This window comes from Sabethes cyaneus, chromosome 3 (assembly GCF_943734655.1).
Source record: "Sabethes cyaneus chromosome 3, idSabCyanKW18_F2, whole genome shotgun sequence".
Taxonomy (NCBI): Eukaryota; Metazoa; Arthropoda; class Insecta; order Diptera; family Culicidae; genus Sabethes; species Sabethes cyaneus.
This window is the reverse complement of record NC_071355.1, coordinates 21839500-21859009: the sequence shown is the minus strand read 5'-3', so window position 1 is coordinate 21859009 and position 19510 is coordinate 21839500. Positions and strand designations below refer to the sequence as shown.

The window sequence follows — 19510 nt, the reverse complement described above, 5'->3', positions numbered from 1 at the left end:
ACTGTTGTGAAAGTTCATTGTCGACATCAACCACATCAACACGGCAGCATAATCTGCTGTATTCCGCTCTGTGCATCAACGACGAGTTCCCAAAACAAACGCAATCCAACGTTATCCATTGACGTCTGTGCTGTGCAAGTGTGCAAAGTAGGGAGCGGATACAGAGTGTCGAAAGTTTTCTTCTCAAGACCGGGGTGCCGTGCGTGTCGTGATCGTGATAGTACAAAAGCATAAGAGAAATGGCTTGCAGAATGTTTCATCTGACCCGAGCCGTGCTACGAGGACAGCAACAGCTGAAGCTGATAGCTGCTGCCCAGGTCCGGGCGCTGTCCACCACAGCTAAGGTAATTCAAGGTCTCTTCTGTTCGTTCCCCGCTCACTCAGTCAGGTTGGCTGAGATAAATTTTAGCTGAATAATTACATAATCCACCAGGTCGAGGAAGGAAAATGCGGAAAATTATTCTAATGTTCATTGAAGCAAGAAATTTTTTCGTGAAACTATTCACGCTAAACGCTCAAATCATCCAAAACGCTGATTTCCAACAATAACAGTCTTGAAATGCAATTTGACTCATCTGTTGTTTTGTAGAGTATTATTTGACAGTACCTACATTTATTTGTTTGCTTTCGGCTGCTTTTATTTTTTAGAGCGAATTATCGAAATTACCATTTTAAGCAAGTTTTTATTTGCATTATAACATTCAAATATGTTGGAGGCAAATGACAGTCACAGTTTCCCGTTAGTGAATCAATTAGACAACGGATCGCCTTTACATAAAAAACGAAAGCCGGTTAGTATCCTCGAGCTTACGATTTTTGACTATCGAATTAAAATTGTGGTTGCTGCTGTCAAAAATGAAAACGAATTAATAGGTAATCGTCTGCAAGTTCCTTACTTTTTTAGTGGAAAATTCAACGTTTCGATCGGTCTGTCAATAAATCAATCGGTTGATGAACGGCTCACTAAAAATTGAACGAACTCAATTCCGTACTCGTCAATTTTCCCGCACGTCAACGTGTTATTTTCATTGTTTCCAGTCCGTCGCCAGCAATCCATTTTCCTCGAGTTATGCTTTTTCCGTTTCCAGGCCCTACAGTGTCTGCCTGGAAGCGGACAAACGGATGTCATCATCTGTTCATTCCTCATCCTTATTACTTTTAAATAATGCTAGTTAATATTTTGTTTTTATCGATGTAATCGTAGTGTAAAGCAGTCGTGCTATAGCAGCGGGAATAGAATGCGGCAAGCTTCGTTCAAGGTCCTCGCACGTTCTGATAATATTTTAACAACTATATTGATATATTGGGAAAAATTAACTGTCACGGTAGGGATAAAAAGAGACCACGCAACCTACCCTGCGAGAATTTTAGGGCATCAAACCCATCCTCGTGTGCAGCGTTGACAACCTTTTTCTGGATCTTCCCGACTTTCTGATGTCTAGCCAGACAAAAAAATGCTTCCCAAAATTGTCTTTCTACCAGACCAAATGGTTGCCAGATTTTTTCCAGACATTTTTATCCTCGTTTGCCAGGCATTCGTAAAGACTGGTTGGCAATACTGTTCTGATGTTACATATAGGGAAATAGTCGAGGCTTTCTACGTTGCCATAACTACAGCTAATTACCCAGTTGCCCAAGTCACTACGAATCAATCGTAGACTGTCCGACATCTGTTCTTCTGGATCGCATAGCTTACCAGGTATCTTCAGACATTAGGCCCAAGTTCTGGAGTTGTCAAATCGAGAATGGTTACTTGACAGATGACACTGGTTTGTTCTGACCAGAACACGGTTAACAGACCTGAATAAACGGCGTCTACTCTCATTCCATGGAACATGTGGAACTTTCAATGTGGCTTTCAACTACTTGCCCAGGACCTGCCGAAGGCTCATACCTTCATTGGGTACTTCCAGGTAAATTTCAGCACCACGAACGAGAAAATTTTGCGTATACTTTAATATCAGAACAACGGCTTTTCAACGCAAGCATGCAGGTTACGCCAGCGCAATATGTTTGGAAAGATCGTCGAACAGCTGATGAAGGTTGACCAAAAGTCGGTTAGCCAGTTCGCTGAGCAGTGCTTCATGCTAAAAACTATAAGGTATACAGCCCTAGGGGTTGTGCGAAAGGGTGACGTAGGACTATATCAGAGCATTAGATCAAAGACTAATGTAAACTGCATTTCTGGCATATGTATGTTTATAAGAATCTGTGAGTGCCATTGTTTAAGTGAATGTTTAAGAGAAGAGCGAAATATTGATTCAATTCTTCATTGAATGTAATGATGGCTATGAAAATACGTGGAAGGGTGTTCATAAGTACAACGCCTGCAATTTCTGAGACAGAGCTTTCTTTTGAAAATCACTTGTGTGCATCATAAAGGTAGTAATGAATGAACAGCCCACAGATTATTGCACCTGGCAGCGAGTCCTACGCAAATTCTTTTTTTTAATAATAACACTAGTTAACAGCATTTATGAACTCAGTAAGCTGAAGGTGGTTTTTCATGTAAAATTGGTCGCTGAATCCGAAAATATGGTCAGAAAAATTTAAAGTAGGATAGTTTTTGAGATATGCAATAAAGTTGAAATTTTGCTTAAAGAAAAAAAGTACATGCATATGAACTTAAATTTCTCCGGGTGCGGTGCACCAATTTCAAATCTTTTTTTTTTCATATTAAAGAGGAGAAAATTTGCTATCGATTAGTTGAACTTCATTTTTCTGTAAGAATAATAGTACTGTAGATATTTGAGAATTTGTTCACAACAAAACAAAAAAAAACGCATTTTTTTGGAATAATTTCAACTGTATCAAAGGTTTTAAACCAGATTAACGCATTTCAAAAATTTCATTTAATTTGGGTCTTAAAGGCCGATAAAAAACAAAAAAATTATGGGGTTAATGATAACAATCGGTTGAAAATTGTAGAAGTTATGACCATTTTACTAAAACAGTAATATTTGCGCATTTTACTTTTACTACTGGAAAGAAATTGAAATTTACAGGATACCAACGAACACCAAACGAGTTATACCTAGCTCATCTGACCACTCCCGCCAACACAAAATGGCAGCTTTCCATCTCATGATACATAGGATGGAAACATTACTGTTAAGTGAGCTAGGGAAACAAAGAATTAACACGGTTGTATGACATTTGCCCGAAAACCATCCCCCAGAATTTTTTTGCCAGAATACAATTTGCCCGAAAACCATTCCCCAGAAAGTAGCATTTCCCAGAAAAATTTTTCCCAGAATATACCATTCCCTAGAAAGATTTTTCCCAGAATGTACTATTCGCCAGAAAACCATTTCCCAGAATAGATTATTCTCCAAAAAATTTAATAAATGGAACCATTTTTCGCATTTTGGTGAAAACCATCTTGCGGAATATATCAATCTGCAGAAGAGTCGTACGACTTTTCCTCGAAAACGATTTTCTATTTTCCAGAGTATACTATTTTCCCAAAAGACCTTTACGCGTAGTACAAAGCAAAGCCTTAGATTACAAACTTTATAAGACTTGACCGTTCTTTATCGACAGATTCCGCAATCGGTAATTGGGGTACAGGCTAATTACGGAGCTAGTGTAACGATCCTACCGTCTATATAGCAGCGTTACGCGTAGTACAACTCTCCCGAATAGACTGTTCCATCTCTTTACCCCGTTTTCCCGATATTTTCTTTCCCGAAATTATATTTTTCCTGAAAACTTTTCTCGAATAATATACATTAATAAGAATATATTATTAAGGTTAACATTGACCGTCATAAACACAATTCAAAGTTAATCTTTTGCGTTTAAGTAGGATATGGGATAACGAAGGAAAGAAAAAAGCATTTCTCAAGATCTACTGCTTATGGTCTATGGTTTATTATGGTATTTATTTGCATTGGTTAGCGGGACATTGGATTTTACCTGGCCATACATAAAAGAAAATCAGCCTTATTCTTGTTTCTTGTTCGAATGACATTCGTTCGAAAGTTAAGCCGATTCTTACTCTTGTTTTCGTTCGAATCAATTCGAACGTTCGAACGCCTCTTCCTTTTGAACGTTCCGAACGCCTCATTCGAATATGAGAATATTGCTTCCCGATTCGTTCGAAACAAACTATTCGTACGAATGCAGAATACGGTCGTAAACATAAATAAAGGTGAATATATTACTTGTACTACAAATCCTTTTTTCTTTCCCTTAAATGCAAATAAGTTATGCTCATTACAAGGTGTTTTACCGTCTTAGTAGCAAGTGTTCCCTAGATGATTCAGGGCGAGACGGCCGTAGGCCGCGAGTGTTCGCCGGCGACCCGCCGTCGGAAGCGCCGGCCACTGCGGGGGGGGCAGCCCCCCCGCAGAGATCACCTCAATTTAGGTGCAAGCATTTTCCTAGGTTTACTGACTAGTAGGGGTTATCCCTTAGTTGAGTCCGAACGAGCGATAGCGAGTAAGGACAGCATATGCTCAATAAGTAGGCCGAACATGCTGTCGCAGTTTCCGAACAGTAATAGTTAAACCCAAATTACTTCAAGCTGATTTTCGGGAAACAGTTAATAGAGAATTATTCGAAAACTAGACAGCATGAAACATTTTTGTTTCAAGTATTCATCATACACTTGATCCATTTATCCAGCTTTTTACGAGCCATAATGGCGGACATGTTCGTAACATTTGAACGGCATTTTTGACATTTCAGTAATACATGTCTTGTTTCCGCATGTTCACGGTAAAACTAAAGGAACTTACGGAAACAAAGTACTCTTCTTCGAAAGTTTCCTTCTTACTCCATATCACGTATAGAGCCTTAATCCCAAAACGGTCATTGGCTTTATAAACCATGTAGTACCAAATTGGGGCACAGGATCACAACTATCCCCCTCAACTCCATCAATGGGTATGAGCGGTACGTAAACTGTGTACAGCAATCGGGGCCTGCCATAAAAGACGATCATTAAGACTGTCGCAGTGGTCTTTTAACCCAATGCCCTTCTGACATACAAAAAAAAGAGTCAATAACCAATAAAACGCTTCATTGTTTCAAATTTCTGGTAAGTTCATGCAAATACATGTATTTTGGGGTATGGTCCATTCTGGTGAAGTTTCCTGGGAGACAGAGTATAATTTTCTGGGAAATGGTCCATTCTGGGGAATGATTTTCTGGGAAATGGTTCATTCTGGGGAATGGTTTTCTGGGAAATGGTTCGTTCTGGGGAAGGGTTTTCTGGGAACAGGTTCATTCTGGCAAATAATTTTCTGGCAAGTGGTTTTCGGGCAAATGTCATACAATCAATTAACACACATTCTTGAAATTGCAAAACTGGACGTATATAAAGAAACGACAATCTAGAACATTATTTCCAAGAAAAGAACAGACGCCTACAAAAAATCACTCACAACACTTACACCATTAACACCAGAACTTAAGAGAGTGGCAGTAGAATACGACGGAAACATTACACGCCCTCTCCGTCGAAAAATGAGGAAATTTGGAATTGAGCCGAAACAACCAGCTCAAAAATAGGTTGGGATCAACTAACGACCCTGTAGGGAACGAGCCGAGTTAGATGAATCAGCGTAAAACAAATCTAATGAAACTGAATTATTTACTTGAGTGTAACTGAAACCCCTTGCATAGGAAGAATACCGTCATACGAACGATGAGAGACAAGGATAGAAATGAATCGTTCAATATGAGACTTACGCATACTGTGGCATGATATAGCATGCTCTAAACAAGTCAGTTTTTGGACGAACGTTGACTTTGACGGACGTTGTTCCGTATTCCGGAGGGCTCGGTTGGAAATAACCGACGGACACGACATTGGCGTAGTGCTCCCAAATAGTGAGTATAGTAAATTGAATATATATAGTGGCGTCTGGTAAACGCCTATTCCAGAAAATTTAAAAGATGCTTGTGCGCATCTGGTTGTTTGCCGAACTGCCTCTGTGAGGACTATTTTTTGTACATACTTGTGTGTATGATTCGCGTGCCTCTGGGAAGGCAGAATAGTTTACTAAAACACGCTGGTATGCGTTGTTTGATCGCCTCTGGGAAGGCAGCGTAAATTTGTTTGTATGCGATAGCTCCCCTGAGAGGGACTTTTAGCATCTCGCTTGAGCGCGTCTGACTATTGGAATGATTGGAATACGCTGATGTGCGCGTATTAGTGGCGTCTGGCAAACATCCATCTGAGAAAGTTGAAAAGATGCTTGTGCGCATCTGGTTATTTTTAGCTGCCTCTGTGAGGGCTACTTTTGGCATATGCTTCGCGTGCCTCCGGGAAGGCAGAATGGTTTACTGAAACACGCTGGTATGCGTAGTTTGATCGCCTCTGGGAAGGCTGTGCGAAATCGTTTGTGTACGATAGCTCCCCTGAGAGGGATTTTTAGTAACTCGCTTGTGTGCGTCTTACTATTATTGGAATACGCTGGTGTGCGCGAATTAGTGGCGTCTGGCAAAGGTCTATTTGAGAAAATTGAAAAGATGCTTGTGCGCATCTGGCTGGTTTTTGAACTGCCTCTGTGAGGGCGACTTTTTGCACATGCGTATTTTTTGCGTGTGATTTGCGATTATGATTCGCGTGCCTCCGGGAAGGCAGAATGGTTTACTGAAACACGCTGGTATGCGTAGTTTGATCGCCTCTGGGAAGGCTGTGCGTAATCGTTTGTGTACGATAGCTCCCCTGAGAGGGATTTTTGTAACTCGCTTGAGTGCGTCTTACTATTATTGGAATACGCTGGTGTGCGCGAATTAGGCGTCTGGCAAAGGTCTATTTGAGAAAATTGAAAAGATGCTTGTGCGCATCTGGTTATTTTTTAGCTGCCTCTGTAAGGGCGACTTTTTGCATATGCTTTGTGTGTGATTCGCGTGCTGAAACACGCTGGTATGCGTTGTTTGATCGCCTCTGAGAAGGCTGTGCGAAATCATTTGTGTACAATAGCTCCCCTGAGAGGGACTTTGGCAGAATTGTCTATTGAAACACGCTGGTATGCGTAGTTTGATCGCCTCTGAGAAGGCTGTGCGAAATCGTTTGTGTACGAAAGCTCCCCTGAGTGGGACTTTTAGTAACTCGCTTGTGTGCGCCAGACTTTATTGGCATACGCTGGTGTGCGCGTATTAGTAGCGTCTGGCAAAGTTCATCTGAGAAAGTTGAAAAGATGCTTGTGCGCATCTGGTTATTTTTTAGCTGCTTCTGTAAGGGCGACTTTTTGTATATGCTTTGTGTGTGATTCGCGTGCTGAAACACGCTGGTATGCGTAGTTTGATCGCCTCTGGGAAGACAGTGCAAATTTGTTTGTATGCGATTGCTCCCCTGAGAGGGACTTTTAGTAACTCGCTTGTGTGCGCCTGCCTTTTCGGAATACGGTGGTATGGGCGTATTAGCGGTGTCTGGTAAACGTTCATCGGAGAAAGTTGAAAAGATGCTTGTATGCATCTGGTTATTTTTTTAGCTGCCTCTGTGAGGGCTACTTTTTGCATATGCTTCGTCGAAAAACACGAATCTGATCCTGATATCTTTTAGCTGCCTCTGTGAGGGCTACTTTTTGCATATGCTTCGTGTGTGATTCGCGTGCCTCTAGGAAGGTAGAAATAGAATAGTTTACTGAAACACGCTGATATACGTAGTTTGATCTGGCCTGTAGAAAATCGCTTGTGTGCGAAGGTTTCCCTGAGAGTTGATAATGAAAATGATGATTGCAATGACGGAAATAATTATGGTAATGACAAAACTGTGATATTGAAAGTAAGGATTGCAATGAAGAAAATAATTATAATAATGACTAAAGTGATAATGAAAATGAGGTAAATGATTATGGTAATATCGAATCTGACGTATGTGATGGCTGTAATGACGAATATAAAGATAGAAATGAAGTAAATGATGATGGCAATGACGAATCTGATGAAAGAGATGATTGTAAAGACGAAACGAAAGCGATGCTAATAACGAAAATGACGATGGTAATGCCAAAATAGCAATGGTAATGACGAAAATGATGAGGGTAATAACGAAAATGATAATGGTAATGACGACAATGATAGTATTGATGATAGAAAATGATGACGATAAAAATGATAGTGATAATGACGTAAATGATGATGGTAATGTCGAAAAATATGTGGACGATATTGACGATTTGGTTATTTCAATGATGTTAGTTTTGTTGACCTGGATGATAATCATTTTGATCATTTTGATGATGCTGATGATTTTGAAGTCGTGGATAATGTTGACGGTTTAGATAATGATGACTATTTGATAAAGATGTTGATATAGATGTTGATTTTAATTATTTCGATGGCGTGAATGATGATTTTGAACATTTTGATGATGTTGATGATTTTAATTATGTTAACGATTTTAATTATGTTAACGATTTTTATTATGATGATGGTAATGGTAATTATAATGGTAATGACGAAATTGATAGTGGTAATGATTAAAACGATGCGGATGTCAAAAATGATGATGGTCATAAGATTTTTTTTGGTCAATTAATCAGAAGAGTAGAGGAGGGGGTGAATGTAGGGAACGAGCCGAGTTAGATGAATCAGCGTAAAACAAATCTAATGAAACTGAATTATTTACTTGAGTGTAACTGAAACCCCTTGCATAGGAAGAATACCGTCATACGAACGATGAGAGACAAGGATAGAAATGAATCGTTCAATATGAGACTTACGCATACTGTGGCATGATATAGCATGCTCTAAACAAGTCAGTTTTTGGACGAACGTTGACTTTGACGGACGTTGTTCCGTATTCCGGAGGGCTCGGTTGGAAATAACCGACGGACACGACAGACCCGATTGCGAGAAGGTTTACATCGGCCAGACTAGAACAAATCTGGAAACACGAACTTAAGAACACTTGGCAAAGTATGTGCCAAACCACAGACATACAGGAACACACTCAGTCGAGACAATTTCTGGCTAAAAACTTCGCTCTCTCTCTCCCTTCTCAGATCCCAGTTTCACATTATTCGCATAATCCCATCAGGCTTTCTTGCCTCCAGAAACGTTCTCTAGTTATGCAGAAATTTGTGTTTCATTTGTATAGGAGACGAGCGTTAGGGGGAGGGGTCTCTAACTATCATAAGAACCTTCCCAAAAACCCCAACATGCAAATTTTTACGCCAATCGGTTCAGTAGTTTCCGAGTCTATAAGGAACATACGGACAGACAGACAGACTGAAATCCATTTTTATAGGTATGGATTTTGAAATAATGAACATCTTCATGGTGCCGATTTTGGAATGGAAAATTAGTTCTGGTATCGTTTTCAACTATGTATATCAAAGGAATTTGACTTATATTGGGGTAAAAAATGTCTTATATCGAAGTAGTTTTATGAAGAGGTTGTCTTATATCGAGGTATCCCTATATATAAGCAGGGATGTGTTATAATGGTGCAACGGCAATGGAGTTCCGATCATTTCAAAAGAACTGATTCCACCAAATTATTCCCAGTTGAGTATGATCCCAGTATGAGAGATTTTCTTCGAAATATCGATCGTCCCAGAGAGACTCGAGAAGTCAGTTTCGAAACTGTTTTCCATATGTGTCTAATCGTGTCCGTCGCACGCGTTGATCTAGTGTGCTATGCGTGATGTATGAGTTCGTGTACTTTTCAGATACTAATTCAACACCCAAAACCATACGTTCAAAATGAAATTGCAACGAAACTAGAAGAGACAGACGTTTTACGTCAATGAACAAATTGTAGAACCGTACTAGAGCTTAAAATTGGTGAATAACAGCAACCAGTTTTAACACACATTTTTAGGAGAAATTAAAAAAAATGCCTTGAGAAACAAATGCCTTGAGATTCAAAGCTCTTTGCTTCTAGAAATGAACTAAATTTCTTGAATTTTCTTAGCTTTCGAAGTAAAGTAACCGAATTGAGCTAGCTAGCATAGTTTTTGTACCAGAACTAATTTAAAAATGTTGAGATCGTAGTAAGCCGGCCTCGCGAGTGGATGTCATATTTTTTCGCGAGCATTTTTCCGATTAATAAATTAACATTAATAACGCAAAACTAAAAGTTTTTTGAATAAAGGTTGATTGTGATACGATACATTTTCCATAAATCAAGTGTTTTGTCTCATATTTGCAGTGATTTGTGTTCTTCCTCAAGATCAAGATCCTCAACATTAGGCAGGCGGATTCGCGACTGGACGTGAAAATGTTTCATGTCAATATTTTTTTCGTTTTTTACCAAAAACGATTTTTCTTTCAAATATTAATACGTGCTTTGTGCTCAGAAAAGGTGAATTTAGTGTTACTAAGTACAAAGGTTTTCGGAATAACGTGCGCTTATGTGGTTTTAAGATAGTACTGGTGGCATTAAGTAAAAAAGACATTGAGCGCTAGGCGCAAGCTGCGGACGCCCGGCATTCAAGACCGGTACTGGATGATAAGCAGAATGCAGAATGGTCCAGAGGGAAACTGGGGCGGATCGACAGATCGAAAAAGACAAAAAGGTCGTCACTAGTGAATCGGTTGAATTTGAAGGTCCTGCATAAGCAGTAGTCATCCAAAAATGGTTGTAGCAACGGGGCCTCACTGGTAGGCAGTGAAGCTGCTGTAACAGGGAATAATCGGAAGCCAGCAATAGAGGGATTCATGTGTCCAACAGGATGTTGGATAAGTTCATTCCGGAAGTGGTCTATCTGGTGGTTGCCTAAAGTCAAAGCAGAAATAAACTCATTTTGAGTTGTGCTTTTTTATTGTTTCAATCAAGTAAAGGAAATCGTTAATATGGTCCAGGAATTTGCTATCGTGTTGCGTAGCTTATCGAAACGGAGGAGGACAAACAGGGAATGCCGGTGAGATCGTTCTGTAATTTTATCGTTTATTTTATTTTTGATTTTCAAGCATTAACTTCAAAATCTAAGCACCATTTTTGCTGTATTAATTTTTATATTTATTTTAGGCCTTATATTTATCTAATTTTGAAAGCTCGTATGATTTATCTATTTTCAGAGAGCGAAATAAAGCTCTAAAATCTTGGCCTATTGCAGCTTGGCTTGTGGTTAATGCCATAAGTTCATCCTCGAGGGTCCGGAGTATCACTTAACCTTTATTAGCAATTGATACTCCCAACGAAAACAAAGTTAAAATTGCTCAGAGATGGTTGGTACGAGACGTTTTCGTTTCTTCCCCCCTATTAATTTAGAAATGTATCTATGTATGAATAAGTTATTCACACAAGATTCATTTCATGTATGATATACCTATATTTGATATTTTGTAAATGTTAATACAGACAAGAAAATAATTTGAAGTATTTCTATGATTAGAAATAATTAAAATTATTTCCAGGAATCCTTTATTGTGGCTGTGATGGTATTCATAAGAATAAGAACAGAGCTAATTTAAAAATGTTGAATAACTCTGTAACGACTGAGATTTGGCCATATGCGTAGAAAGATTTTTTTCGTAAAATATAATCTTCCATCACCCCCTGAAATATCTGCACTAAGCTACCTAACACCCTGTATAATGGCATTCTTAGACAGCTTTTCGCTTGAAAGAATGGTTAAAAAACATACGCATTTGAGTGTTCCCTGAGCTAAGCTTTGAACTAATACTGCATATTTTGAATTATAAAAAAAACTCCGGGTACTTTATATTTTTGTTGGTTTGCTGAAAAAAAATTTTGTACATTTTCATCAAAAATCTATCATAAAAAGGAGACCTCAGTTTTTGTGAATTTTCATTCATAGTAAGGTGCATGTCCGCATCCAATATTTCTTAAAACTCTGGGATAATTCGGCCTATATCGTACGATAATTTTAAAAAGGATTCTTTTGTGAATGTAACATTTTAATAATTATTAACGCCAGATCGCGTATTGCGCGAGGCCCTGTTAGGAATGAAACACAGAACAACAACGTTGGTTGGATGCAAGTGTAGATTAAGTCAGTATTATCAAACCGGTATCACATCACATTTGTTGTCGCTCATTGTTTTTTTTTATTTCTACTTTGCACCTCACAGGCAGGCTCGTTTCTGTAGGGTGTGTGTGTTTGTTGTTTTTTTACTTATAAATAATGCAGTGATAAGTATATAGTATAATGACATCACTGCCTTACTACCAATAAAAGCATTTATTCCAAGTTCCAACGTTGGGTTAGATTTGTTCTCCGTAGGAGACTCTTATTTTTAAGCTGGACAGACATATGACGTTCATTTAAGCTTGTAGTCTGGTTGAACTAGGGTTACTAACCCTATTTTAGCTTCACTTTATTCAATTATCGAATCGATCTATACAGCCTGAAACAGAATAGCAGTGGCAGTGTTTTATGCTCAGTATATGACCATCGAACAGAAGAAATATAACTTTACTTGTAACAGTCTTGTTGCTTGCAGTCACCAGAGGATCGTTGCCACATTCAGTAGACTATCGCGATCGTTGAATTTATTTTTTTTCTGTGTTTTTTGTTTTCGTTACCCAGTTTGTTTCGCCGGTCATCGTTTACTTCTAGCAAAGGTCATCTGGTAGTCAATTGCCTGTGGTGATTTTCGTTAAACTCATCCATTATCACTCTCGGCTAAAATGGTAATTCTTCGACTTCGAGACTAAAGCGAATAATTTGACGAAAATAAACTATCAGAAACTTGTTTTTGATGGATGTTGTTGAGCCGCCTTCTCTTGACTCAATTGCATAACACGTGACGTGTCTGCCGCACTTTGAGTGCCACGAATTAATTGGATTTCTTTCGTTTTTGTGTTTTTTTTTTGCTTCGCACACACCGCAGACCAGCAAAGATGTTGGATTCCGAACCGAGTCGGATACGTTCGGCGAGCTCAAGGTTCCCAACGATAAGTACTATGGTGCCCAGACCGTGCGCTCAACGATGAACTTTCCCATCGGTGGACCTACCGAGAGAATGCCGGTATGCGTGGTAATCTGTAGAAAAAACATCAGTTTTCATGACTAATTGTTTTCTAGCAACCGGTCATCACAGCAATGGGTATTCTGAAGAAAGCCGCCGCACTCGTCAACAAGGAGTACGGACTGGATCCGAAGGTTGCCGATGCCATTTCCCAGGCAGCGGATGACGTTATTTCCGGAAAGTTGTACGACGATCACTTTCCACTGGTCATTTGGCAAACCGGTTCCGGCACGCAGACCAATATGAACGTCAACGAGGTTATCAGTAATCGGGCTATTGAGCTGCTTGGAGGAACCCTAGGTTCTAAGACACCGGTTCATCCGAACGATCACGTCAACAAATCGCAATCCTCGAACGACACCTTCCCGACAGCGATTCACATCTCCGTTGCCCGGGAGCTGACTGGCAATCTGAAGCCAGCCATTCAAATTTTACACGATGCCCTAAAAGCTAAATCAGATGAATTCAAAGACATCATCAAGATCGGTCGTACGCACACTCAGGATGCGGTTCCGCTGACCCTCGGACAGGAATTCAGCGGCTACGTGCAGCAGATGACGTTTGCCCTGCAGCGTATCGAAGCTTGTCTGCCCCGTGTTTATATGCTCGCTCTGGGTGGAACGGCCGTCGGAACTGGCCTGAACACTCGTATCGGATTCGCTGAAAAGTGTGCTGCCAAAATTTCCGAACTCACTGGACTGCCGTTCGTCACTGCCCCGAACAAGTTTGAAGCACTGGCTGCTCGCGATGCGATGGTGGAGGTTTCCGGGTGTTTGAACACGATTGCCGTCAGCTGTATGAAGATTGCAAACGATATCCGGTTTCTTGGTTCCGGTCCTCGGTGCGGGTTGGGTGAGCTGAGTCTGCCCGAAAACGAACCGGGCAGTTCGATCATGCCCGGAAAGGTGAACCCGACTCAGTGCGAAGCCATGACCATGGTTTGCGCCCAGGTGATGGGTAACAACATAGCCGTTACCGTTGGTGGTTCGAATGGACACTTTGAACTGAACGTTTTCAAGCCATTGGTCGTGTCCAATGTTCTGCGTTCGATTCGATTGCTCTGTAAGTATCAGTTTGTAATTACCGACTAGGTAAGAGGTAAGTATTTATCATGATTTTGTTTTGTTTCCCAACAGCGGACAGTGCTCGCACCTTCACGAAGAACTGCGTGGTCGGCATCCAGGCGAACCGGGCAAACATCGACAAGATTATGAACGAATCGCTGATGCTGGTGACGGCGTTGAATCCTCACATCGGCTACGATAAGGCAGCTAAGATTGCCAAAACGGCACACAAGGAGGGAACCACGCTGAAGCAGGCCGCACTCAAGCTGGGCTATCTGAACGAGCAGCAATTCAACGAGTGGGTCCGCCCGGAGAACATGCTCGGACCGAAGTAAAGGTATTGTTTGTATTTTTTTTTGTTTTATTATTATTATTTTTTTGTTTCTGAAAGAAATTTGCTACTAAAGTATTGAGAAGATTTAATATCATGTGTATTTACTACTCGAAAAATCATAATGGCATCCAAAAATTGAGTTGAGTTTAAATATTTTGAATGCGAAGTTTGAAGTACCCAAACTCTACCATTTTACATGTTCGAAATTTGTGTGCACCTTTTGAGATCGAAGTAAACCGCGAGTGCGAACAAACGTGAAAAAGTTTACTGTCGAGTTTTTTTCGGTTTTTAATTGAAACTTTCAACACCACGAATCGTGTGAAATCAAACCATCGAAAACGAGGATGGAAAACCAGAAGTAGAAAAATGAAAAGCCAAAGTGTTGTTAGTTTAGTAACGGTAAGAAAAAAGAGACCTGGGTAAGTGCCCGTAAACAAATTCGGTGCCAGACGGCGGATAAGATGCAGGATGCAGAAAAATCAACCGGGACCAATCGTAAAATATGAGAAAATCGTTGCTATTGAATAAGTTTATTAAATTGGAAGGCCTTGCATAATCAAATGATTCAAATTCAGTTCAACACAACCCGGGAAGTAATTTCCCTCTATTTATTTGATTATTTCTACAAATCAGCCTGTCTTTTGGTCTAAATGCCGTAAGTTGATCCCCGAGGGTTCGGAGTATTACTTAACCTTTATTAGCAAAGATTCTCCCAAAAACACAAAGTTACAACCTGTCACAAAACGGTCGGCGCGAGACAGCCCCGTTTCTTCGTTCCCTGTTGATTTTGAAATCCATTTAGGTATGTATGAATAACTTATTCACATCCTCTTCGCGCTGTGGCAATAATTTACAGTTTTGCTGGCCGATTGACATTTGCTATATATTTCTGATATTAAACCGGTACTTAATTTTGTCATCCAGTTTACTCGCCAACCACTGAACCCCGATTTGTAAGCAAAGTCCGCCAAATAAAAGGCGATAATGTCCAATATGTCGCTATTGTTTATGGTTGAATTCAGCTAACCAATTCCGAAGATAAGGCTAGAGTAACTTTCAGTGAATACGGCATATGTACAATTGAAAAAATTTTAAATTAAGGGTGCATAGTGCCTTTCGCACTATATTTTTTGCCTCATTTCAAATATTGACGTAGGACTACGTCTTTCAGGAAGGTAGCTGGCATAGGGGGTAATTCCAAAAAATCTTTCTAGAAAAGTTGTCAGGTTTTGAACGCTAATAGCTTAGTGGTTTCCTGATCGATTTTCAATATTCTTACACAAATCGATTGGAGAATCTTCAAATAATTGGCCCAAACGAAGAAAAGTATGGATGCTTGATGCTGAACTATTGAAAAATTGAAATTAATAAACCTATGTTTTACCACAATTCTCTTTTCGGTAAATTGAAGTACAATGTAACGAAGACATTCAAATTCACCAAGCGAGACGCCAACAAACCGAAGAATCTATCGACTCATCCACCAGTGAACGATATGGTTTTGGCTGCTGTGCCTTTTACTGCGCATCGTCAATCGGTCAGCGGCTTTCGTTGGCGACACATCGGCAAGCAGCTAGCTTGCGACACATCGGACAGGCAGCTTTCGAGTCACATCCGTGGCATAATTTTAAAGGTTCTCTTTTGATTTCACTTGTTTTCTGTCCGCTGTTTACTCTTTCGCTCTTCTTTTCCTTTTTCTCTTCTTTTCCTATCTAATTTTCACCTCGTTTTTCTTCTTTTCTATTTCGTTTTTTTGTCATTTTCAATCTTGTTTTGTTTTCTCCCTTCTTAGTTCCTTTTCTGTTTTCTCGTTTTCGTCTGTTCCGTTCTTCCTTTTGTTATGTCCTCCTTTTACTGTCTGTTTTTGTTTTCTGTTCCATTTTGCCTTCCGTTTATATTTTTTTACTCGCGACTTTCTTCTTTTTCTGTTCACGTTTCTCCTGCTCCCGTAGTTTCTCTTTTTGTTTTTCTCTTTTCCCGTTTTTTCTCCTTTTCTGTCCCTTTTCTTTCTCTATTCTTTTCTCTTTCTTTTCTCTATTTTCTCTAGTATTTTTCTTATTTTCTCTAGTTTCTTTTTCTATCCAGACTTCTCATTTTTGCCTCCCATTTACTTTTTTCCACCTTTTTATCCTTTTATGTCCTATTTTTCCTCCCATTCTGTCACGTTTTTTCTTTTTTTTATTCCAGATTTTCTCTATTCTTTCTTTCGCTCGCGTTGTCCGCTTTTTAATCCCGTTTGTCCAATTTTTGACACGTTTTTCTTCGAACTCCTCCGTTTTTTTACCTTCTATCTCATTTCTCCTTTCTTGCTTCCTTTTTACCTTTGTCATAGACAAAGGTCTAGGAGTTGGTCGAAAAACACGAAGTTGATCCGAGGCCGAATCACATATACCAATCGATAGGATTCGACGAATTGAGCAATGTTTGCGCGCGCCTGTGTGTGTGTGTATGTATGTGTGTGTGTGTGTGTGTGTGTGTGTGTGTGTGTGTGTGTGTGTGTGTGTGTGTGTGTGTGTGTGTGTGTGTGTGTGTGTGTGTGTGTGTGTGTGTGTGTGTGTGTGTGTGTGTGTGTGTGTGTGTGTGTGTGTGTGTGTGTGTGTGTGTGTGTGTGTGTGTGTGTGTGTGTGTGTGTGTGTGTGTGTGTGTGTGTGTGTGTGTGTGTGTGTGTGTGTGTGTGTGTGTGTGTGTGTGTGTGTGTGTGTGTGTGTGTGTGTGTGTGTGTGTGTGTGTGTGGCTTTGAAGCAACAGTTGGCAAAAGTGGGAAAGAAGTGCTAAGCAAAACAAAGTCTTGTGCTGGAACGTCTTTCAAAGACTTCACCCTTCTTTCTCGACAGACTTCGCAGCCGGCTGTTAAGTACAGGACAGTTACGGGGCTAGTGCAACAATCCTACTGATTCTATCCAGCAGCACCACCTAGCCAAAATTCAAAGTCCCAGCATTGCCGAAAACCTTGTGTGCTGTCACTGGCAAGGTTAGATCAAGGGATTTATTATCAATTTCCAACTTTGAAACATATAATCTAGCAACGAAACAAGGGCATATATATTTTTGGCATGAGCGAATAGCTTCATGAAGGTCTTGAAGAAAACTATTCGTTTGACGTAGGACTATGTTTTACGGAAAAATACGGCATGCCATTCAAAAATTATTGGGCTGAAGGATCTCAGAATTCTATGAAATTCTGCATACGGGTATAGTGAACATAGGTATAATTTCTATAAAAATCTAAACAAAATCGTCTCAACTAGCTCAGCAGGAAAAATATATGGAAAGTTTATTATACAGGGTGATTCGCGATAGCTGTCCGTAAAGTAAATGGTCACAAAAATAAGACATTAACATTTGTCTTGAATAATTCCATAGGAAATATTTCTCCCTTTGCTTCAAAAACCAGTCGCAATCATTGTTGAACAATATCACAGCTGGCAGGCGCGATATCCTGAGGCATTTCATTCCAAATCTTCTTCAAACGTTGCTTTCCCTTTCGCCTAGTGAGACGGTGCAGAATCTTGTTGGAAACAGTTCCTTGACTCCAGACTGACTTGGTTTCCGTCGAATTCGCTCTCTTACTCGTTTGATGGCTTCCGGTGTCCTTACAGTGCATTTATGACCAGGTTTGAAGAGTATTTTCCAAGAACCGGTTTCCTTGTATCATTTGATGGTACAAAAGTTGAATATTTCGTTTATTTCGAGTGGTTTCACCTTCTTTAAAATATCACGTAGTTGAAAAATTTTCAAAAACAAAATTTCCAAAGAAAAATCAGAAAAACTATGCTCTAATTCTTAGAAAGTTTTTAAAATATTTTTTTTCCACTAATCTTTTAATGACAACAATTATTGAATTCGGCTTCTGCCATCGATAAAAGAAACCCCGTTTCGACTTCGGAAACATCTACCCTCTTATGTGCTACATTTTTATCCTTCTGTTGCATACACGTATACTTTCGCATCGTTGCAACACGCAAGTAACGTTGCAACGGCAACTTGTAGCGCAACGAAACGGGAAGCTTCGCAGCATCGCAGATGTGTTCTTGCATCACCCACCTCCAGGGATCGACACTTGTTCGTTCGGTACCGCCGGTCATGGTCAGCCCATAGCATTGCTTGTTACACGCTTCATCATAATCTTTGGGCCCGGGCCAAATTTCCATGGAGCTAGGATGGACGCCGAATGAAAGTAAAAACGTAAAAGAAATAATTTATTGTCTCAACGTGTGTTTTCCCGCACCTAACCCACGCTATCATACGATCTTATTGGCGAACTAACATGCTACTAGTGAATTACGATAAAGGCAAATTTTGCTTAGTAAACATTTGTCTAAAAAGTAACTTACTTTGAGGATTATAAATCCTCGAAAAAATGAGCGGCACTTGTGGTGCTGTATGAGAAAATCGATTATTTAGAGCTTATGTTACTGCCACACTGCCTACGTACGAGCAGAGCATACTACGGACGGGGCGAGACAGCTCTGCCAAGTAACCATGACAACAATTATTACTCCGGTGAGGAGTGCTCTTGTTAGTCCACCCGCTACATCCACTAACCACTCTCTGTCTGTCCGTATCTCTCTCTCTCTCTCTTGCTCGCCGCTTTCCCTTCGCTAGAGGTGGTTTAAATTGCTTCTTTTGCGATCCCGAAAGAGCGCTGTTTTTTTGCGGGGCCATTTTTGCACATACCCAGCCGACACAGGATCCGTTTTCCATTTCCATCAAAGTGCTTTTTCGTGCAGCCCAGGATATTACTTCTAGCTGAGGTGAAGCAAGGAAAAAACACGAAACGTTGCCTAGCTAGGACAAGCGTGCCTAGTTGAAACGTGAAATAACTGTGTCCTAAAAAAATGGGGACAGGCAGAAGAGGCGAATGTTTTCTTTTGCCATGGGGAAAACCACACCCTCCTGCTAACAAGGGTGGAAGGTGAAATCTGGCTAATGAAATCGTAGCTTTGTGTGTGTGCGCACTTGAATGGGATTTTGTAACACCGGTGAATCCGTGGATCCTTTTCACCTGTTAGGGATTACGTTTTGGGATGGATTCGATGGCGGGAATCTGGTATTGACTTGTAGATTACCAAATTTTCTTCGTGTCGATTGCATTATAGGCGGATTTTGCTTCACTGCTTATTGCATGAATTCTGGTAGAGCTTTAAAAAAAACTTTTCTGCCTTTAGGAAGTTTTGAAATCATCCACAGATAAAAAAGGATCGCTTAGGTT

General features: G+C 40.1%; 1 protein-coding gene across 2 annotated transcripts; it reads left to right on the top strand.

Moving 5' to 3' along the window:
• Positions 1–58: 58 nt before the first annotated feature.
• On the top strand, positions 59–14375 carry LOC128741934 (fumarate hydratase, mitochondrial-like). 2 transcript variants are annotated; one of them, XM_053838062.1, is made up of 4 exons: positions 59–344; positions 12763–12900; positions 12957–13962; positions 14037–14375. In XM_053838062.1, the coding sequence occupies exons 1-4, from the start codon at positions 240–242 to the stop codon at positions 14297–14299; spliced, it is 1512 nt and encodes a 503-aa protein (XP_053694037.1). In that variant the 5' UTR covers positions 59–239; the 3' UTR covers positions 14300–14375. The 2 variants fall into 2 exon arrangements, with proteins under 2 accessions (XP_053694037.1, XP_053694038.1); XM_053838063.1 differs by lacking the exon at positions 59–344 and adding an exon at positions 12376–12562.
• The last annotated feature ends 5135 nt before the right edge of the window (positions 14376–19510 follow it).